We start from the raw sequence: 22,162 nt of genomic DNA, 5'->3' as shown, positions 1-22,162 counted from the left end.
GGAACCCAGTTCCGTTTGGCTTTAGAGCCTTCATTCATCATTGGACACAGTTACTGAGCAACTGCTCTGTGCTAAATTTGGGGTTTGAGGAAGGGCAAGGGTCAGGCGGTCCTGCTCTTATGGAGCTGACGTTCTGGCAGCGAATGTGACCACAGACATCCTCATGAACAAGATAATTCCAAAAAGCATTAGGACTCTGACACAAGAAAGAAGCAGCAGCAGCGACAGCAGATGGGTGTATAAATTTGAGATGACACTGAGGGGCTACTTTTAACTGGGGAATCAAGGACAGCATCTCCAGGGACTTGGACCCCAAGTCGGGGTAAAAGCTTGGCTCACTTGGGAAGGGACAGAAGGCCAAAGGGAAGCCATCCCCAGCTTATCAGCAGGGCCTCAGAAGAACTGTCCCCGCGCGCAAAGGCCCGAGGCTGGCAGGTGACGTCACCGCGCTCGCCCACGCTGCCGTGACGTCACGAGTCGGCCCCGGCCTTCTAGGGTCAGAGCGCCGGAGCTCGCCTATGGCGGACGCGCAGGCGCGGTACGATGAAGAAAGTGGCTAACAAGCAGTCCCCGCCCAAGCTGTACGGTAGGTGCGCGCAGCCGCGCGGGCCGCTGGTTGCTATGGACGCCGCGGCGGCCGCTGGCGGGAGAGGGCGTGGGGAGAGACCTCACAGCCCCGCGGTCTCCGGGCCCCGAGGCACAGGGCCCCGCTGCAGCAGGGGACCGTACCATGAGGAGTTCCAAGAAGGAGTCCCGCACCAAAATACCGAGCAAGTTCGTGGAGCCCCCGGAGAACATGAAAGGTTGGCACTGGCTGCCTTAGTTGCTCAGGAGAACCCGACAGGGACGCTTGAGACCCCGGGGTTCAGGACAGGGAGCTTGGAGGATGGGAGTGAAGACCACTGGGAAATGGAGTCCAGCACATAGGAATCCTAACCGTGAAGGACACATTGGAGACTTCCCAAGGGAGGAAGCCCCGCACACTGGGCCTTGGGGGTGGGGACACAGCAAGGCGGGGACTCATAGGGAGGCTTCAGGGATCAGTGGTTAGGGACATGTTTTGGACAGGACCCCACCTCTAAACATATAGGATGGCACACTGGAGGCAGATCCCTAGACTAGGTGAGGTGCCAGGGAAGAGTTTAAGGCCAAGCGGTCCTTGGGAAGAGGAATTCAGGAGTGCAAGAAACCACCTTGATGGGTGTCTGGGGGTGGGGATTGCACCTCAGAGTCCTGCTGGAAAAACCCAAAGTGCTTAATCCCTCTATTCTGGGACTGCCTTTTTCTACCACGTGTCCTTTCCAGCCATATGACACTTGTCCAGCTAGTTTAACCTGGAGTGACTACTTCCTGACTGTAGTTACCCTCTGGTTGCTGGTGAGAGAGCCACAGGTTTCCTGACAACAGACTGACCCCCAGGGACAAGTTCCCCTTTGCAATCCACGCCCCCTGCCTTTTGTTGTTTTGTTTTGTGGTGCTGAGGATCAAACCCAGGGTGGATGCTTGCTAGGCAAGTGCTCTACCACTGAGACGCATCCTCAGCCCTGTTTTCATTTATCCAGGACCTGCTGTATGTGGACACTGTGCTGGGCAACAAGGGTATTGATAATGTCACTGGCAGGGGTCTGAATAGTTTCCAGAGAGGGGAACCTCAACTCAGGATGAAGGGGTCCTTCATAATTGTCATAGAAAAGAATTTCCAGATGTGTCAGAGGCACAGTAGAGATTTAGATAGGAAAGCAAGAAGTACACATTCAAAGAAGATGTGGGCTATCTTGAGAGTGAGATGGCCTTTTGGGGTATCAGGCCCCTCCACCCGCACCAACTCTGCTCCTGGTACTAGGGATTGAACCCAGAGCTTCACACATATTAAGCAAGCACTTTACCACTGAGCTAAGTCCTTAGCCCTTTTTATTTTATTTTGAGAGAGGGTCTTGCTAAGTTGCTTAAGGCCTCATTTAGTTGCTGAGGCTGGCCTTGAACTTGCGATCCTCCTGCCTCAGACTCCTGAGTTGCTGGGATTATAAGTGTGTACCACCATAGACTGCTGGGGCTCTTCTTTTAAAGGGAACTTGAGGGTGAGTGGGCATGGAAAGGTTTGTGAGGATGGTGTTAGCCTGGAAATCACAAGACGATTTGTGGTGGTCTTTCAGTTCTCAGGATTTTCATGTTGATGCTGTCTCCTCTAATTGATTGACAGATAGTGTTTGAAAAGTACCCTGTTCTGTAGGTTTCTTAAAATATGTCTCCCTTTGTTTAATCTATTCTAAAAGTATGTTGTACAAGGCAATTTTCATAAGCAAGTGAATTTGTAGTAGATTTAAGATTGTGAGAGAAGATTTGTAGACTGACCAGAAATTTGGGAGTGAAAGGCCTGGGGAAAAACTAGACTGGGGAGGGCCAGGCCTAGAGGGATATGGGCCTAGGGAGAGAAGGTATGAGAAACTTTAACCAAAGCTTTCAGACTAAAGCCACAGACTTGTTTTCCTTCCTTTTATCTCTTTTCCACTTGTCTTCTATTTCTTCTATCCTCCCTTAGTATGAAGTGTGTGACCCCAGCCCTCTAGAGAGGACCTGGAGGAGGATTCAGACAATGCAGAAGTATAGAGACTGGGATATTAGTGCCCAGGAGGATTAAGGGGGCTCAGCCCCTGACCCAGACTTGGGATGGTAGAGTTAAGGGGAAAGGTTTTCCGAAGGTGACATTTATGGCAGATCCAAAGGAAAAGAAAGAAGAAAAAAAAAATTAAAAAGGAATGGTTTGTTTCTCTAGGTCTAGAGAGAAGCATGAGTTCATAGATTTATGAACATGGGCGCCTGAGGGGGCTGTGCTGGTAGGCAGGGACCAAGCCATAAAAGGCCTTTACAGGCGAGGTCAGAAAGTCTGGGTGTGCTCTTGTAGGCCCCGGGGGAGCCAGCCTCGTGCAAGGAGAGGGGCAGGCCTGCGCGCAGTAGGGTCCCCCAGGAGGCCCAGAAAACTAACAAGAGCCTCGTTGCTTTTCAGTATAGCTTTCTTTTATGCTTCTTCATAGTATAAAAGGCTGATGCTGTTTCATGACATACTTTCTAATAGTTAAGAGAGAGGGAAAAAAATACCTGGTTTGCTTTCCCAAGGGCAGTCAAGGGCTTTCCCAGCCACTGCCTCATGCTCTCCTGTTTCTGCGCCATCTTAATCAGACTTGAAATCCTGCTGTAAACAAAGACTTTTCACTGCATATCTGTTTTTAATAAGGGGAAGGTTTCATTTGTAAAATAGCCCTGAAGCTAAGAACATGCACCAGAGTGAGGAGGGAGAAAAAAACAGAGTGTTTTAACGTGGTTTCCAGAACCATGGTGCATGTCTGTAATCCCAGTAGCTTGGGAGGCTGAGGCAGGAGGATCTCGAGTTCAAACCAGCCTCAGCAACTTAGCAAGGCCCTAAGAAACTCAGTGAGACCCTGTGTCAAAATAAGATATAGAAAGGACTGGGGATGTGGCTCAGTGGCTAAGTACCCTAAGTTCAATCCCTGGTATGGAGAGGGGAGTTATTAACATGCAAGATTTCTTTTTTCCAGAATGTTCTCAGGGAAGCCTCAAATGTAGTAGGATGGTACTTTCTCCCATATAATGCAGCTGCAGCCAATGAACAAATATAATCTTATAATCTAGTGCTGTTTCTCAAGGTCTCTGAATCACAAGCAAAAAGACAAGCAAATGTGGCAACTGGAAACCTGTTTAGGGACCTGAGAGCCCTTTTGAGTCCCAGGTTTCTCCCTGGTCTTGTTCTAAGAAACACGGAAGACTCCTGGTCACACCATGTCCCCCTCCCCCACCCATTATAGCTCTACCCTGGTAGGGACAGCTCCTGCCTTGATTTCCCCCAGTGCAACCCTGAGGTCAGAATTTCCCACAGGCTTTAATCAGCACTTGGAAATAATAACATTTAGATAAAACAAGCCAAGAATGGAGTTCAGGTTAATTCTCCTTCCTTAGTTCCCTCTCCCATCCCTACTCCCAGCCTAAGGGCTTCATTTCCAGCTTCCTTGCTCTAACAGAGGTGTCCCTTGACTGCTACTGACAAGAAGGCAGGTGTCTTTGACCGCTCAGGCTTTCAGGAAGAGCAGAGAAAGGCCAGCTCTGTGTCTTACCAGTGGCCCCGCTCAGCCGACATTTCCAGAAGAAAGAAGACGAAAGAGCTGGGCCTGCACGGGTTCAGTAGTGACTTACTCCACCACGGGGCATCCTGCAGCAGGCCTCGAAAAGCCCCCTGGAGGCTCATGCTTCCTCCCTGGTCTCCCTGCAGTCCATCTGGCTCCCCTCCATCCCACTCCATGGATCTAAATGCCACTGTCATCAGCTCACTCTCCTGGACCAGAGGGTAGATGCCAGAGCCATGCTTCACAGAGCCGCCTTGCCCTGGCTTCATTCCCAGCGGCACCCCACTTCCCCAGCAGGGCTTTTGTGTTACCGTATCCCACACTTGCCTGTTCATCCCTGCTCCTGCTGAGCTCAGACGGGGCCTTACCTGGAACATCTCCTTTCTGTGTTTGTTTCTTGCAGTACTGGGGATCGAACCTAGGGCCTCACACATGCTAGGCAAGCGCTACGCCTCTTTTTACTGCTCCACATGTGCCCCGTCCATGTTCTCAGGATCATGGGAAGCTGTCTCTGCAACCGTTCCTCCAAACCTTCTTGAGAGCCTTCAGTTCTGTGACCTTCAGGGCTCTGTTCTTCTCTGATGCCTAAGCAGACCTCTTGGCTGGGCTTCTCAGGCAGGCTCTTGTGTTTTGTGATTGCTTTGTGTTACGGTCTGACTCATCTTTCAGTCCCTCAACAGGAGAAGCCATATCATAATCTTTTATATCATCTCATCCGTCATTTATAACACATTGAAGGTCCTTGGATCCATCTCTAGGATGAATTTAACTTTAATATATATCTCATTTTCATGGCCATTTTATTAACTGAAACACACCCTTTCCTGGCGGTGTACAGTAACAGAGCCCTATTGTACTGCATCAAGATAGCTTTCTCAGAAAAACTTCAGACCCAAGTCTCATTGACTACTTCAATCTCAACCAAACATGAAGAATTAGTTTCTGTATCACTCCAAGGGATGGGGGTTTGGGCCCCCAGAAATCTTCAGCAGTGTTGATAGTTTGTATTTACACGTGGTGATGCTATAGCCACCAGAGAAAAACACCATCTGGAGAATGTAATCCCTTAGGAAGATGTAGACCAACCAAGGTGATGGGCAGAAAAAACAGATGTCCTGAAAAAGATGAATGATACCAACATATTTACAAAAGCAGACCTTCAGCTGGTTCTAATTCTCTTGTGGGCTGCCACCAGCTTTGGTGTGTTTGTGTAGAAGGGAGAGAGAAATAGAAATCAAAACCCCATGCTGCATCTCCACGCATGGAGGCAGATCAGGCCAAAGCTCAGGTTGAGCTGCTCAGGCCTGTCTGTGTGGATGTCGTGAACTCCTGCAGACTCTGCAGCGGAGGACGTGGGCTGCGGCTGATGGGCAGAATTCAGAGTTATGTCTGGAATGATTCTGGCTTTTCTTTTTCCCCTCCCCTCACCCCATCAACTATGTAGACATCTCTTTAAAAGGTAGTTTGATTTTGTCAGCCAACACCCCTGCCTTGATATTTTAGTGCTATGGTCTCTTAAAGATTAGGATACTTAGAGAACTGTAGATAAAACCAAATTTTGTTTTAAATGCCCTGAAGTCAGGGCTTAGGTTTTCTTGTGATTGTTTTGTGTAGGGCCTTACTTCAAACAGTTCAGAACCAGAGGGAAAAGGATGGGGTTACCAGCCAGAGAAATAAGCAGTACACTCAACACATTTGTGCCAGGTCTTGGAAGGCAGGCAGCATCCTGGTCAGAGAGTGCCCCTCTTCTGTCCCATGTGATGTCCATGTAGCGTGTCCCAGCAGCCACCAGAGAGATGCACACTTCAGTCTCTCTACTTTGTTCCAGTCCTGTGAGCCCCTGTCCCTGTCAACCACTTCATTATTGCAGTTGGCTTCTAGATAACCTGGCCCATCCCTGCTGCCTTGCCGTGGACCACACCGTAAAGTCCTCTGCCTGGCTCAACTCTTCATGATGGGCTCCTGCTTCCCTCTCCTGTTCTGCTTCCTGCCTCCCATCTTGCTGCGCTCCAGCTATTTTAAAACACACGATCTGCCTTCCAGAGCGGGACTTCCTTTCCTCCTGCCCCCAGCCCGCTTCCTGCTGCTCCTTGGAATGTCTCTTCCCAATCTCTATTTCCCTCTTCTGACTGGGCTCCATCTCTCCACTCTCAGTTTAAACATCGCCTCCTTGGGAAGCCTTTCCCGACCATGCCACAGACCCAGTGGACCCCTGGATGCCCCCTAGTGCCCCAGCTTAGGTGGCAGCCTTATCTCTCATGAGCTGTGTGCCCTTTGAAGACACCTTCTGCTGTTTCTCCCCAGAACCCAGCACAGTTCCTGGCACAAAGAAGCTGCTCCACATTTTTACATGAAATAATATGAAACAGATGGTCAGAGGTGTTCTGCTCCCCGCCAGAGCATCTGCATTTTAACCAGTGTCTTGAGAAACCGATGCCTTCATACAGAACAGACCAGTGCCAGCTCTGGAAGAGGCTAAGAAAACAGCTAGCCCAGGTGTCCCAAAGCACTGGGCATCAGAATCCCAGGATTTAATTTATAAAACTCCCTTGAGTTTAAAAAAAGAAAGAAAGAAAGAAAGAAAAATGATAGCTCTCTAAGGCCAGGCAAGCAGTACGCAGGAAGCTATAATTGTCAAACTCCCCAGAAGATTCTGAGGCAGACATTTAGGAACCACTGATTTAGTCCATTTTCCTCTTTTCACATATGGAAGATGGAGGGAGGCCCAGAGAGGTCAGGCGATATGCACCAAGGTTGTCCAACTTGTAAGTAACACAAGCAGAAATGGAATATATATATATATTTTTTAATCTCAGTTCTGGCTACAGAAGTCTCAGCCACTGGGGCCAGCTTGGGGGAGTGGGTAGGAGCTCCCCCAGGAGAGAACTCCCACCCCCTCAGCCAAGTGCTATCCAGACCATCTTGGCAGCCTCTGCTATCCTGTCCAGGTGGCCAGCTCTGCCTTTACCATGCAGTCTAATATGGATTTATTGATTTGTTTACTTTATTTTTGCAGTGTTGGAATTGAATCCAGGGCCTAGCTGCCTCGCACACATTGGGCAAGCACCCTACCACTGAGCTGCACTCCTAGCTCAGGATTTGTAATTTTATTTATATAGTTATATGTACAGAAAGCTCTTTTAGCACTTCCAATTTTTTGCTTCTCTTCAGAAAAGAAGCGAGCCAAGGCACCCGAACAGCCCACACCCCCCATCCAGGAGGAGCCTGAGCCCGTGAGCAATATCCTACAAGGAGATGACATTCTTGCCTTAGCCATCAAGAAGGAAGACTTGAAGAAGGTAAGGATAAAGTGCATGGGTCCCTTGCTGCTGACACTTTGCTACCAGCCTGTGTAACCTAAAACATCAGCCATGCCAAGGTCTCTCCAGCAGCCCGCTACTCACAGGGGCATTTCGTGGTATGGGAAAAATCCATTGAACACAAATTCTATTCACTTTACCATCTAAAGGATTTTACTGTGCTGTTTGTTTTAACATTTCTTTTCTTTTTGTCTTTTGTAGTACCAGGGATTAAATCCAGGGATGCTTAACCACTGAGCCACATCCCCAGCCCTGTTTTGTATATTTTTTTAAATTTAGAGACAGGGCCTCACTAAATTGCTGAGGCTGGCTTTGAATCTGCGGTCTTCCTGCCTCAGCCTCTTGAGTTGAGCCTGCGACCACGCCCAGCTGTTTTCACATTTCTGAGATTCATGTAGAACCACAGGAGACAAGATGATGCCATACTTTGCTTCCCAGAGGGGACGTGACACTATCCCCATCTCACAGATGGGAAAATGGGATGACTCAGAAAAGAGAGAGATCTAGATGAAGCTGCTGATCCCCAACCCCAGGCCTTTCCTGAAAGAGGCAGCCACTTCTCACCTGAACTGTCTGGAGTCATCAAGATATTTTTTCCTTCCAGACATTTCTGCTTCTTGTCTGTTACATCGGCGATTCCTGGACAGAGCTGGGGAACACACTGGTCAGCCCTCAGGAATTCCACCAAGAACCAGGGCAGAGAAGATGGTACTGCTCTTCTACTGCCTCCTCTCAGGTGGAATTCTCTCTTTGGTTTCTTTTTAGCAACACAGTCCTCGCCTTCCTGAAACAGAGGACAAGCCTTTCATTTCCCAGAAATTTATCATCCGCAAACCCAAACCCAAGGATACTAGGAGGAAGATCTGCCACTTAGTAGCACATCCTGCTAATCCAGAAGTAGCCACAAAGCCCCTCGACTACTCTGGTATGATCAGTCTTGACCCTGGAACCCCGGGCTTTGAATTCATGGGTCAACTTTGAAGGAAAGCTGGATCCCCATTAGAAAGGCAGCCCCTTGGGTAGGTCACACCAGCTACCTATAGTTTGTCTTTTTCTACCCCTCTTTTCCCCCCAGGTCCAGGTGACCACTTCGATGGCAGTGATCAGATCCTGCCTCACCACATCTTGGGGAGTCTCCAGGACTTTAAGAGAATTGCGATTGCTAGAGGGAACACCCAGGTTCGTTTGTGTTGAGCTGCCTGGCTCAGAGAAGTCGCCAAAGCCACTTTAGTCTCCCTGCTGGAGACTCAAGCAGGACCTGGACTAAGAGTCAAACCTCTCTGGGCCTCAAGTCTGAGATAATCATTGACCCTCCCCCGAGGGTAGTTTAGACACTTTGGTTACAAGTCCCAGAAGCCAATTGAAGCTGGTTCAGCTGAAGTCAGGGATTTGCTCTCAGGCTACAGATGTTGCCTCATGTACCTGAAGGGGGAGAGGACATGGTGTATGTAGGCCAAGCCACCAAGGCACTCGGATGCAGGGCCCAGCTCATTGCTCTCTGCTATTCTGTGCCTGCTCTCCCCAGTTCTGTGGTGGAGGAAGGTGGCTTACCACTGCTCCCTGGGTGACCTCCTCATCATGCAGTGCTTCTCTGTCCCTTAGATACTTCGCTTTCATTGGGCAGGTGCTAAGGGGCATGGGAACATGTAAAAACAGCTCCATCTCCCTGGGCAAAAGTGCCAGTTAGCATCAGTTATGAGGAAGAGGCCATGCTGAAAGATGACTACAACCTCAGAACCAAGGTTCCTTTTGGAGGAAAGAAGGGAGGGGCTGACGTCTGATCCCAAAGCCTCCAGGTTCTGATTTGTTTTCTGTCACTTGCCACCCTGCAGTCCTAAAGAGGAATTCTCAGCAGAACAGGACAATGGCAGAACCTAGGTGTCTGGAAACTTTGGCTTGGGCCGACTCACCGCTTTCCATGTGCTCACGTTGTCCTTTCAGCTGGCTGAGCTGATCCACATCCCGCCCAGTCTGATGACCCTCATCTCAGCTAAGGAAGAACCGCAGCAGAAAGACCCGAAGGAAGAGAAGCGACATCCCTGGGTCCCACCTCCTCAGCAGAACTTTCTGAAAAACTGGCAGCGTCACATCACCCTGCGAAAGAAGCAGCAGGAAGCCCTTAGTGGTGAGCAGAGTGGACAGGGCTCCTGCCTGGTCTCCATTTGGCTCGAAGGCTCTGGTGTGTGTGTGTGTGTGTGTGTGTGTGTGTGTATGTGTGTGTGTGTTTTCTTTCCCCCCACCTGTCCAGATCCTGGATGATGACCACATTTGTGCTGTTCATTCCCAAAAGCTTGCTGCTCCTAAACCCTAGTTTATTGGTTCTATAATCAGGCTGGCCAACCTGGCTGCCCTGTGTAGTTCCAGGGCCCATTTGTTCCGATTTGGTGCATTCTAATAGCTGCATTCTTGCCTCCTACTCTTAAGAGCATCTGAAGAAGCCTGTCAGTGAGCTGCTGATGCACTCCGGGGACACCTACAGACAGATCCAGGAGGAGCGGGAGCTCATTGACCGGATACTTCCAACACAACATGATGGGAAAGTAAGGGCAGCCATTCCCAAGTGCCCGGTGCTGGGCCATGGGGGGCAGGGGTTGGGACACAGAAATGACTTGTTTCAGGTTGCATACTTGGGGAGAAAATAATCTATGCATTGCAAAGCATTGCAAAGCCCTTGGGACCTTTACTAAATTTTGTTAGTGGATGTTTGTGGACTGTTCAATTAAATAATTAAGCCTGTGGTGGTTGCCAGTAGTCAGTTTGTCACTGAGTTACTATGAGTTCTAGTATTTGTCTCCTAGAGGCTTAGTCTCCTGCCTCTGGACTCCCCATCAGTGAGTACCAGCATCTGGACCAGCTTACATTATCTTTCCAGGGTCAGTAGAGGCTACCACAAGGCATCCTACAAACAAGAAAGTAGGTACTTTTGCCGTCAGGGCAGCAACAGGTTCCTCAGAGAAAAGTCTATGGTGCCGTTGTCTTCCCAGGCCACCACCAGCTGCCAGCTGAGGCACTGACTTGACCTCACTGTTCTCTCTTTCCTTACCAGAGCTATAAGGACACCAGTGTGTTCTGGAGTCCACTGGAATACTTGGGAGATGAGATGACAGGTCTGGTCATAACCAAAACAAAAACTCAGCATGGCTTCGTGGAACCCATTGCTCGCATCAGGAAGCCCCGGTCCATCCGGGTGGAAACAGGTGAGCAGCAGGGCTGTGAACCACCTGGCTTCTGGTACCTGGTGTGGGAAGCAGGGCAGTGTGGTACGACAGCATGGCCGCGCTCTGAGGTAGACCTGGGACCAAAGCCTGGTTCAGTGTGATCTTGGGCAAGACCCCACCCTTCATGAGGTTTAGTTCTGCCTTCAACACCTGATAGAAATCACAGAAAGGGCAAGGTGGGAGTGAGGGCCATAGAGCTGTGCTGTCTAGTGTGGCGGCCTCCAGGCACCGGCAGCCGCGAGCACCTGGAATGTGGCTGGTCTATGGGGTGAAGGCACCCTGTCGGTGTAACTGCACTCAGCTTGCTTGCTTGCTTTCATAGTTTTTAAAAAATATTTATTTGTTTATTTATTTATTTATTTTGGGTCTGGGAATTGAAGCCAGGGATACTCTACCACTAAACTACATCCCTGCCCTTTTTATTTTTTTGAGACAAGAGTCCTGCTGTATTGCCCAGCCTAGCCTTGACCTTGGGATTTTTCTTGCCTTAACCTCCCAAGTCAACTGGGATTACAGGCCTGCCACAACTACACCCAACCTACACCCCGGGTTTTGAAGACTTGTTTGAAAAAGTATATTTTATTAATAAGTTTTATATTGATTACATGGTGGATTGATAATAGTTTTGATAGTCCATGTGCCGGGTGGGCTTGGGGCTACCGGGTTGAGGAGGAGCAGAGAGCAGCCTGAGTAAGGATGGGCTCTCACACCTCCTGGAGCCCGCTCCCTCCAGGACATTTCCATGAGGAAAGGACGATGACAGCCCTAGTGACCCATGGGACACGGCTGGATCCACTTTCCAGCCTGATCTCTGGGCCAGAAGGCGATTAAAAAGATACTTCTCAACACAGCTGCACTGCCATTCGAAAGGGCCTCCCTCTAGATTTTTCCTGACCTGATGGATTTGCGGTGATGTTCAGTCTCCTGGGGAATTAGGCTGGTGGAAGCTCGCCCTGGAATCACACACACCCAGCACGTTTCAGGATGGTGCAAGAGATTTTAAGGAAGATCCTGGCTGAGTGCCTGGTTGTGGTGGGGGTTCTTCCAGCCTAGATGCCCTCAGGGGAACAGCTGCCAGCTCCCTGGGCTCCCTCTGAAGGGAATCTTCCCCCAACTCTTGCTCTGTCATTATGCAAAAGGGAAAAAAGTATTGAAGATGCAGAATATGAATCCATTTGTGAGGAAATAGTGGATAAACTCAAACAGAGGGACTGCTTTACAACACCCAGAAGTGTCAAGGTCAAGAGAGTTAAAGGAAGACCGAGGAATGTTCCAGACAGAAGATTGAAGTGACATGACTGCTGGATGTATGGAGTCTGAATGTTGCTGAAACTTGAATGGGGAGGGAGAGTAAGATGTGAGTTATCTATTAAGGTCAGCTCCCTGATTTCACTGTGGAGTGTGATCCCAAGGGGGAATGCCCTTGCTTTAGGAAATGCACACAGAAATATTTTGAGGCAGTTGGGCACAGTGGCAAATGCTTGTAATCCCAGCAACTCAGAAGGCTGAGGCAGGAGGATTGCAAGTTGGAGGCCAACCTCAGCAATTTAACAAGATTCTATCACAAAAAAAGAAATAAAAATAAAAAGTGCTAGTATTGTAGCTCAGTGGTAGAGTACCCTGGGTTTAATCCTTACTACCTGTACCCCACCACACACCAAATAAAAGTATTCTGGGGTAAGAGGTGTTTGGTCAGTTACTTTCTCCCCCCATGGTGTAGGAATGAGGATTTGCCTGTACTCCCTGCTTTTCTGTAAGTCTGTGAGTATTTCATAAATAAAGCAGTAACAATAATCAAAATTCAGCTAATCAAAATAATAATAATAGTTTTGACATATTGAATTAAATAGACTGAATTACTAGGATGAAGCTTATCTCTTTACCTCTGCAGTATGGCATCAAGGACATTTGATCTGACCCATGGCTTGCTTGTGTGGTTTGTGGTGTTTTGTTTGCAGCCCTGTTTGAGAGCTTGCCTGCCTGCCTGGGTTCAGATCCTAGCTGGGTTGGGTTTCTGAACTCCCTTGAGGAATTTGACCCTCTGGCCCTCAGGTCCCTATTTGCAGAATACTCATGATAGCATTGTGAGAGGGTTAAAGAGGAGACGTGAGTTATGCACATTAAGAAATTCTGGCTCATTGTCAGTAAAAGGTAGCTGCTCTTATTCTTCTTATTGTAAACCAAAGATTTGGCTCTTTGGAAACTAATCTCCTAGGGTCTCCAGGGCTTCTGGGGAGCTCTGGGGCATGAGTCTGGCTGCCCCAGGAAAACTGTAGTTTTTTACCTTTTTCAGAAATGGTGTCAAATGGGTGTTCTCATGGGCCTTGATTAGTGGATAGGGAAGGGGGTGTGACAGCAGCCCTGCTGAGTGTCCTTGGATCCCACTTTAGGACTGCCAGCCCAGAAGGATGCGTGGTACCGCTATACCTGGGATCGGAGTCTGTTTCTAATCTACAGACGCAAGGAGCTACAGAGCATCCTGGCTGAGCTGGATTTTAGCCAGCAGGTTGGGAGAGCCTCCAAGCCCAGTGTGAGGTCTCTTGGGGTGGTACCTGTCTTCAGTCAGCTAATGTGTCCTTTCTCTGTCCCTCTGAGGATATTGATGGCCTGGAGGTGGTGGGCCGAGGGCAGCCATTCTCATCTGTCACGGTGGAAGACCGTACAGTGTTTGAAAGGCTCCTGGAAAGCCCCCCTGAAGACAAAGTGCGCTTGTGAGTGGGGCCTGCACCCCAGGGAGGAGGCTGAAGAGTGTGGCTTCCCTGGGTGGCCACAAGTACTGAATGGCAGGTTTCCCTCCCTGCAATCAGGGTGTCTCTGTGCCTGCCTCGCTAGTGGCTCCACCCACTCCTCTAGCCATAGGCTTCACAACACCTGTGCTAGCTTTTCTGTTGCCATCTGCTCTTTTCTAACAACCTGGGTGGGGGCTTCCAGGTTAAAAGGGCCCTCCAGCCCCTCCCATTGCTGTTCAAAGAGAAGGACTCTGGCAGGAGGGCCTGGGAAGAAGGTAGGCTGGAGCAGGACTGATCACACTGTACTGCAGGGCACAGCCAGTTATGTCCCCAGACTGCTTGGCAATCATCTCCATGGGTTCCATGTGGCCTGAGTGTGCAGCCTACAGGTGAATAAGTCCTTGATTTTTACAGAGACTTACTGGACAACTGCCCTGATTCGGTCTCTATGCCTGTTCTCGGCCCTTCACTGCTATTCTGTGGGAAGCCAGCTTGCTGGATCAGAGGCAGCAACCCGCAGGACAAGGTAAAACTGCCTCACCCTCACTCACCTGCTGGAAGGGACTCTCATGGGTGCAGGCCCAAGGTGACTGTGACATTCACAAGGAGGCTTCATGGTCTCCTATTTTGGGTTTTTTATCTGGTCATACTCAGCATGTCTGAAAATGTTAACAGCAACACTTACTTGAGCAAGAATAAAATCACAAGCTACCTACTTTGTACCCTGACCCACCAGGTAAATAAACAAACTCTCTCACAGAGATGGGACTTCCAGAAAGTTACAAAATATTATTCTAATGTTAAGGAGCAGAAATGTTCATGGGGTAGAAATTCTCTTTGTATTATTGATAGTGACCTCAGAGACAGCCACTCTTGGGGTATGACACTACTTTGAGGCTATGGGCCCTGGAGGCCTGAAACATGGGACTTTGGTTGTTAAGCCAAGAGAAGTCACAGGCAAACTGGGAGGAAATGGTCACCCTAAGCCAGGGCCTCCAGCCTAGACCACCCTTGTGTCTCCTCCTTCCCCAGAGGCAAATAGGAATTGGTGTTCGATTGACTTTCGAAACCCTTGAAGGGGAGAAAACATCTTCAGAACTGACTGTAGTCAATAATGGCACTGTGGCCATTTGGTACGATTGGCGACGGCTGCCCCAGCTGGACTCTTTCCAACACTTGAAGAGAGACAGGATGCAGCAGTTTTACTTTAACAACCGGGAAGGTACCTAGAAACTTCTCTCCTCACTGGCTCCGTGTCTGGGAGACGCCAACATCTAGATAGTACCCAGCTACCGCAAGCTGGAGCCCCAACTCCCAAGCTTGTCCCTCCTGTTTCTTCTGTGACCAGTGTGGTCTAACTATTTCTATCTGTTGAGAGTGATGGGTCTCTTGAGAACACAGGAAGGTGAGCCACTTGGGAGCAGGAATATTCTAGGGGCTCAGTTATCTAGATGCATAGGCCTGGGGCTAGGATCACCAAGTATCCCTGCTTGCATAGAACATTCCAAGATTTCAAGCTCAAAGTCACATATTTCAAGAATCCTCTCAGTCCTGGGCCAACCAGGATGGTTGGTCACCAGACCTGGACCTTAGTTAACCGTGTGTGTTTAGCTTAGGGCTTAGTTAAACTTCTACCTGTGAACTTAGGGCTCAACTAGTGCCTCCTCCTTGGAAACCCGTCTCTGCCTCAGGTGTGATTCTGCCTGGGGAAACGAAAAACTTCACCTTCTTCTTTAAGTCTTCGAGTGCTGGCATCTTCAGGGAATGTTGGGAGTTCAAAACTCATCCCACCCTACTGGGAGGGGCGCTCCTGCAGGTCAATCTCCACGCAGTCTCCCTGGCCCAGGACATTTTTAAGGATGAGAGGAAGTTGCTGGAGGTAAGGGACCTGGAACGTTGGCCCTTGGGGACATCAGATAGGTTACTCTGGTGTTCTTTCTGGCTGTGCCTGGAAGGATCTTATTTCTCCTAGCCCAAGAAGTTAATTTTTCACAAATGGGTACCTACTCTTGCTTAAATACTTTCCAGAGTTTTGTGTATAGAAGATGAGGCAGGCAGGCTGGGGGAGGGGCTGCTCGCAGCAGCCACGCAGGGCACCAACTGAGTGAGAGATGAAACGGTGCTTTAAGACGCAGACTGCGCAGGATATTCCCTGGAGTGCAAACAGATCATGTGACCCTCTGTGCCAATGCTGTCTTTTGTTCACTGCTGTCTGGTACTGTGCAGTGGAGTGGCATTTAACAGACAAGACTTCCAAACCAGAGATGACAATTTAAATAGCTTACCTCAACACCCCACCCCATAAGCTGACATCCTAGTAAGTGTGAGATGGGAACTGGGAACCTGCCACCCCCAGTTCTCAGAAGTGCCCCTTCTGCTTCAACTGGGGGAAATACAGATACCATTCAGGAGCAGCTGTCCCCCAGGAGTGGCCTCCTCTGGACCCTTTGTATCCTCTGTTAGGGAACAAGGAGGTGTGGGAAGACCAAAAGAGTTTTGAGGCAGGTACGTGTGTAAGCAGGAATTTCGACCCGAGGAAGCCACAGTCCCAGGGATCTGGCTTCCTTCAAGTTTACATGGGTGCTGGGAGCCTGGGCTGCCACCTTATGCCACTTTCCCTTCCTCAGAGCAAGCTGGCCACTCATGATGCAGTCTCCATAGCAAAGGATGTGCTGCAGGAGCTTCTGAGGGGGATCCTGACCCCGGAGCGCATGCCTTCGCCCGTGGATGCCTATCTCACTGAGGAGGAGTTGTTCTGCCATAGGAATCCTCACGTACGGGGTGGCACCACGTGTGCTCTGGGCAGTTGTGGGACCAAACCCATCTGTGTGCCAGGACACAAGTAACTCACTTTCTCCTTACACCAGTCCTATGATAAGATGTGGGTACTGTTATATCCTCATTTTACACTGAGGAAACTGAGACCCAGACAGATTAGGGAATGTGCCCGAGATAGCTAGTAAGTGGGTGCTTGGTAGGGACAGGGCCTCATAGACTCCTTCATCCAAACCCAGACTTTCTTGGAAGCCCAAATACAAAAAAAAAAAAAAGTTTTAAATTGGAGGCTGGAGGGGGAGTGGGAGGGGGAGTCCCCCTGGCTTCAGCCACTCACTCTCTGCTGTCATCCGGCTCCTCTCCTGCAGCTGTATTACCAGCACCGTGTGGTACAAAACCTGCATCAACTGTGGAACCAATGCAGGATCCTGTCTGCCAAGTCTGAGGAGGCCCGGCCAGGTGAGGAAGAGCACCTGAGCCCCAGGGTGCCAGTGACCCCATCTGCCCATCTGGAGAAGGCGTCGTCGAATGTGGACAACATGACAAACTTCAGGAACCCAGTCAGGGAGCCTCAACTATCCCGGCATGAGAATGAGGCCCAGGGCAACTTTCAAGATTACTCCACGTTCCAGAAGACTAGAGTGGGGACCAAGATTTCACAGAGGAAGAGCATCATGGAGGAGATCCTGGTGGAGATCCCAGAGGTGGATAGCACCAGGAGCCCTTGTGAGCTGCCAGGTGTCCCCCTGACTGAGTGGAACCTCTGCCTGAAGGAATTCAGAAAGGTGTGTCTGAGACCTGGAAAGGATTAGGGGAGAATGGCCCTGGACAGCTGGGCACACTGCTCCTTGCCCCAAACCAATTAGCTCCATCACCTCATGGGCAGTGAGTGAACCTTCCCGAGGGCCCAGAAAAAGTGATCTTTTGACTCAGCTTTTTTCCCTGGGATCCTCAGGAAGCTTTGGTGTAGGAAGGGCTCCTTCTGTGACCTGGCAAACCTCAGAGAAGGGGTTCATGACAGATTTCTGGGGGAGGTTCCAGGTGCCACAAAAGGCACCTTAGAGTTCATAGCTCCTGATTCTTCAGCCACCTGTCTCATCACTAGATGACACAGGGACCCCCATTGTGCCAGGGCAGAACAGTTGCCCATGGTGCTTATGCCCCTCACCAGGCAGTGATGAAGCTCCCAGAAGACCACCAGAAAGAGGATGCCCTGATCAGCCTCAACAAGGCAGCCTTGGAGCTGTGCCAGGAGCAGAAGCCATTGCAGTCCAACCTCCTGCACCAGCTGTGGTAGCCCCCCCTCCCCATGTCCCTTCTCCTTCCCTTGGTGACATTTGTCAGGGAGTTCCTGGACTGAAGGGGCTGAACATCCCTTGAATTCAGATTGCTGAAGGATGTTCTAGGACCTGCCACAGCAGCTCCACAGCTGCCTCTGCTCCCTGGGGAGCAGGTGCTGCAGGGTGCATACATTGCCTTGTCCTCCTCCTCCTTCTCTTGTTCCTTCTCAATGAGTAGAAGAATGAAAAAAGGAGATCCCAGTAAAAGCTTCACTTCTCTCTTGCCTGGCAGCTGCTTGGGTGGGCTTGGGGGCCTTTTGCAAGGCTCTCAGAATACAGCCCCAGGAGTCTCATGCTAAAAAACTCTTGCAAGGCTCAGCCCCTCCAGTGGGATGGACCCAAGCCTAACTGTAGCCCCAAACTATAGTTTAGATGCTAAAGTAGGATGGGATTCAGGGAGGCCTCCAACCCCAGTCCTGGGCCATCTTTTCTTGGCTGCTGCCCCAGGGAAGCCAGACTCCCATCTGAGCACTGGCACAATCTTGGTGAGGATGCCATCTGCTTGGTGGCATGGCATTTCCATGGTAGTTCCTGGCACTAAGGTCTTTGAAGGGAGTCACCTAAGCCTCTGCAGATTCAAGGACAAGTGGGGAGTGGTGGTTTTTCTCCAACACATCTTGCCCTCTAGTTTGCAGCTGTGGCGAGATGTAATTGACAGCCTGGTGAACCACTCCCTGTGGCTAAGGGTTCTGCTAGGCCTGCCTGAGAAGGAGACTATCTATTTGGATGTTCCAGAAGAGCAAGGTCAGACACTGAGCAGCACCAAGTGGTCTTCCCCAGCACTCTACCCAGACAGCAGTTGTACCTTGGCTATTTGTACCCCTGTGGTGGGCACTCTGCTAGGTTGGGCCATGGAGTGGGCATATGGTATCCTCTGTCTGCTGCCAGGATTTGGGGCTTAGAAGCTACCTTAATGATCACTTTCATTCAAGTCCCCCAAGTTTGCAGGAAAAGTCCCCAAAATTTAAATGACCTGTCTGTGGCCATACATGGAGCATAGTGGAGCTGGGGCTAGAATCTAGGCCTTCTGCCCCTGCCCCACAATCTTGTACCACAAGGTCACATGCCTGAATAAAGGAGCTCAGGGAAGTGGTGCCCGCCTCTGCTCTCAACCTGTGGGAATTCTCTCCAAGCCTCTGAGAAGAGGGTTCAAAGCCTCACCCTTTGCTTTTCCATCTCATTCCCAGCCCCCTCACAGGCCTGTGGTGCCAGCTAGACCGCAGGGGGCCTGCTACATGCTCTTCCACTCACTCCCCTTAGATCGAAAATCACCTCCCATCACGGAAGTGAAGACGACAGCTGGAAAAATTGGGAAGGAGACAGAAGGCCGGAAAGGAGCAATACAGGAAAAGAAGCAACTTGGAATCAGAGACAAAGAGGACAAAAAAGGAGCCAGGATGGCAGGGAAAGAGGCATGTGGGACATGGTCTGGGGTCTGGGGAGGGCGTTCAAGGGGCAGCAGGAACCTGGAGGTCTCTCCAGCAAAAGGCCCAGCTCCCAGGGAGCTGCTGTGGAAAAGGTATCTGTCCTACCTTGGGAGCTCCTGAAGGCTGTGTGTGTGTGTGTGTGTCCATTTCTCCAAGCAGGACCGCATCAACAGCAAGAAGCAGAAGGCAAAGGATGACAAGAAAATACTGAAATCTTCAAGTCGGGACAGGCTTTCCTCCGACGACCCTGCCCCTGACAGCACCGTTCCTTCCCACGAACCCATAGATCCCCTGGTCAAGGAGAAATATATGCGGAGGATGCACACAGAGGTGAAGGGAGGAGCCCAGTAGCCAGCCTCCCCTCCCCCACACCTCCCTCCCCCTGCATCATTCATTCCATTCATTCCCCAAATGAGCTCCTGCTCCATCAGTGATGGAGGCAGAGCTGCCTCATGAGGGGCATCCTAGAGTGTAAGGCTGCCCTCATGCATGCATGTCAGGAGATGAGCACTGTGACGAAGACCACGAATCGGGGTCGGCCAGGGGCAGGGGCCTCCCTGAGAAGGTGACACCATAGAAAGGCTTGAAGAAGGGTGAAGGGTAGCTAGAAATGTGTCCTAGGCAGAGGAAGCAACTCTTGCATTGGAGGGAGCAGGCCAGCGGAGTAGGCCACTGGCAGGCACATGGGGTGGCCACATGGGACTTTGTTGCCTATTGGGAGGACTCAGGATTTTCTCTGAGAGACTGAGAAATCACACAGTATCTTGAATGGAGGAGCAACATGGTATGGCTTAGGCTTTAGAAGGTCCTTCTGGCTGCTGTCAGGAAACAGACTCCAAGGGAACGGAGAACAAGGAAGCACTTCTCTTTCTGCCACTTCTACCGCTGCCTTTATGTGCACCCTGGCAGACAGGTTCCTTGGGAGAAAACTACACAGGATCATCTTTGTCTCTCTATTGCTATAACAAAGTGCCACAGACTGGGTGACTTACAAAGAAAAAAGTTCATTTTTGATTCACAGTCTGAAGACTGGGCAGTCTAAGAACCTGGTGCCAGCAAGGGCCTTGCTGCAACTCATGGTGGAAAGCCAAAGGGCAAGAGGGCAAAACACAGGTGTCTCATTTATAACTAATCCAGTCCCAAGAGAGCTCACCCACCCCCCCCCCCAGTACTGGGAATTAAACCCAGGGCTTTTGCTCACACTAGGCAAGCATTCTACCACTAAGCTGCATCCATAGCCCCTTTTATTAAAAAAAAAAAAAAAATTGAGACAGGGTCTTCCTAAGTTGCTGAGGCTGGCCTCCAACTTGTGATCCTCCTGCCTCAGTCTTCTAGGCAGTTGGGATCACAGGTACCGCCATATTGGGCTTAGAACTCTCATGCTCCTGAAGACATTATGCTTCTCGAGGGTGGAGTCTAGTGACTTAAGTCCCACCACCTCTCAACACCTTTACACTGGGAATCAAATTTCAGAGGGGACAGGTCACATTCACACTGTAGCAAGGGTACATCCACAGGAAAGCCTTCATCGTGATCTGTTTTTAAGCAGCGGGTCCTAGGTTCTAGGTTCTGTTTTCTTTTTTGTTATTGTTGCTTGGGAGGGACGGCCACAAAGCCAGCTGGCTGTGTCAGCGAGTCTGTAGTGGTGCTTTCTCTTCCTCTGATGTGGACAGTTGGGAGTGAGGCTTACATCACTGTGCACTGTAGTAACACTCCGGATCTCATTTGATCAGAATTGCTGCTGGTGATGTTACTGAGATTTCTGATGATCGATGGGGTCTAGAAAGGAATTAAAGGGCTCTGAGAACTCATGGGGCAAACTCTTCCTTAGCTCTTTGATATTAAAAATCAAATTGCTTAGGCTTGTGTGGTCCAGCCTAGTAGGGGACAGTCTTGGACGCCTTTCAGTATCGGCATCTATGATCTTACAGGAAGACAAATTGGCCTCCGGGGAGGTAGGAGTGGAATTGAGACTGAGCCCAACCCCACCCTTGAGGGGCTAATGGGTGCTGCTCCCTGGGCTCTCTGGAGTTGCCCTTTTAACATCTGTAGGCTCCCAGAGCCCCCAGGGCAGGATTACCTCCCAGAGTAGGTCTGAAAAATAAAATTGTTTGCAAAAAACAGAAATTCTATAGAAACTCTTGAACTTGGTCCTCCTCTCTCCATCTCTTCTAGCATCTCTTGACTAATAGCTACCTTTCTGTCAGGTCTCCACAGAGCAAGCCCTTGCCTGTGACATCTGTCCTGGTCCTGTTCTTCCAGGTCTTTGAACTGCTGAATGTCCTAGTGACTGACCTGATGATCTTGGCTGATGAGCTCAGCCCCATAAAGAACGTTGAGGAATCTTTGCATCTCTGCAGCTGACTCTCGGGCCCATGTATCCTCCTGGGAAACTGGCTGATAAGTTAATAAAGAACCCTTTCGGCTTCTACCACTTCCCCTGTGCCTCTGTGTCTTGGTGTTGGATCTCAGTGAGGTCAGCTCATGGCCCAGGTGTTCCCATGGCCCACCTGCCCCCGGATTCCCCTCTGCCCTGCTCCTGGAGCCATCCCCACCCGGGAGGTGATATAGAGAGCATGAACAGAAGCGCAAGTTGGTAGCAGGACAAGGAATGAAATCAGGTGACAGGACAGATAGCGTCACTTTCGTAGTTCCTGCTCCAGTCTGTCTTGGTTCTAAAAAGGATCATGCTTCTTGGAGCCAGGTCTTCCAAAGTGTCATCACCAAGTTTGACAAAGTGTGAGACTAGGAGAAGCAGAGCCCATGGGACCTGGCTCCTTGAGATCTCCCACTTCAGCTGGCCTCAGAGTCCAGTCCCCAAGAAGACACTACCACACCTTCTAGACCCTGGAGGGCAGACCCCTTTGTCTTCAGCCAGAGATTCTGGAATCTGTTTTCTCCCCGCTTTATGTTAAAGCAGCTGGCCTGACTTCACACTACCTTCCCTGTATAGAGGAATGTGAAGTGAGCTGAGGTCCCTGATCAGACCCAGCACCACAGGGTTTTCTAAGGGTGGCACCCATGTGGGCAGGGCTCCTGTGTGGAGTGGGCCACAGGCTCCTGAGATTGGAGCATCACTCTCTGAACTGTGGCAGAGGGGCTTGTGGTCTGATGTGCTGATGGGGCAAGACAGGTGTGGGTGGGAGGCTCAGGAGTGGCTCAAAGCCCCTCGTATTCACATTTGGTGTTTCTGGTAATGACCTCATGGGCCTCCAGC

The 22,162-nt window shown here is 50.2% G+C and overlaps 1 protein-coding gene across 5 annotated transcripts; it reads left to right on the top strand.

The window, feature by feature from the left end:
* The first annotated feature begins 447 nt into the window (after positions 1–447).
* Positions 448–21,379, top strand: LOC107150445 (MYCBP associated protein). Of its 5 annotated transcripts, none has more exons than XM_015495477.2 (19): positions 448–586; positions 7,308–7,435; positions 8,222–8,381; positions 8,532–8,635; positions 9,398–9,581; positions 9,881–9,996; positions 10,503–10,653; positions 13,065–13,180; positions 13,270–13,385; positions 13,818–13,929; positions 14,436–14,625; positions 15,095–15,282; positions 16,031–16,177; positions 16,547–16,963; positions 17,350–17,471; positions 18,147–18,262; positions 18,779–18,930; positions 19,105–19,275; positions 21,208–21,379. In XM_015495477.2, exons 1-19 carry the CDS (start codon positions 544–546, stop codon positions 21,307–21,309), a joined length of 2,835 nt encoding a protein of 944 aa, XP_015350963.1. In that variant the 5' UTR covers positions 448–543; the 3' UTR covers positions 21,310–21,379. The 5 variants fall into 5 exon arrangements, with proteins under 5 accessions (XP_015350963.1, XP_048645010.1, XP_015350962.1 ...); XM_015495476.2 differs by lacking the exon at positions 448–586 and adding an exon at positions 606–803; XM_048789053.1 differs by lacking the exons at positions 448–586; positions 8,222–8,381; positions 8,532–8,635 and adding an exon at positions 605–803.
* The last annotated feature ends 783 nt before the right edge of the window (positions 21,380–22,162 follow it).

The sequence above is a fragment of the Marmota marmota genome, unplaced genomic scaffold (assembly GCF_001458135.2).
Source record: "Marmota marmota marmota unplaced genomic scaffold, marMar, whole genome shotgun sequence".
Lineage (NCBI taxonomy): Eukaryota > Metazoa > Chordata > Mammalia > Rodentia > Sciuridae > Marmota > Marmota marmota.
Note: the sequence above shows the minus strand (reverse complement) of the source record. Positions and strands in the feature narration are given on the sequence as shown.

Coding starts and splice junctions, on each gene's coding strand:
- LOC107150445 (XM_015495476.2), top strand. CDS start 731: ATGAGGAGTTCCAAGAAGGAGTCCCGCACCAAAATACCGAGCAAGTTC. Junction 9,997..10,502: donor CAACACAACATGATGGGAAA/GTAAGGGCAGCC, acceptor TTTCCTTACCAG/AGCTATAAGGACACCAGTGT. Junction 13,181..13,269: donor AGCTGGATTTTAGCCAGCAG/GTTGGGAGAGCC, acceptor TGTCCCTCTGAG/GATATTGATGGCCTGGAGGT.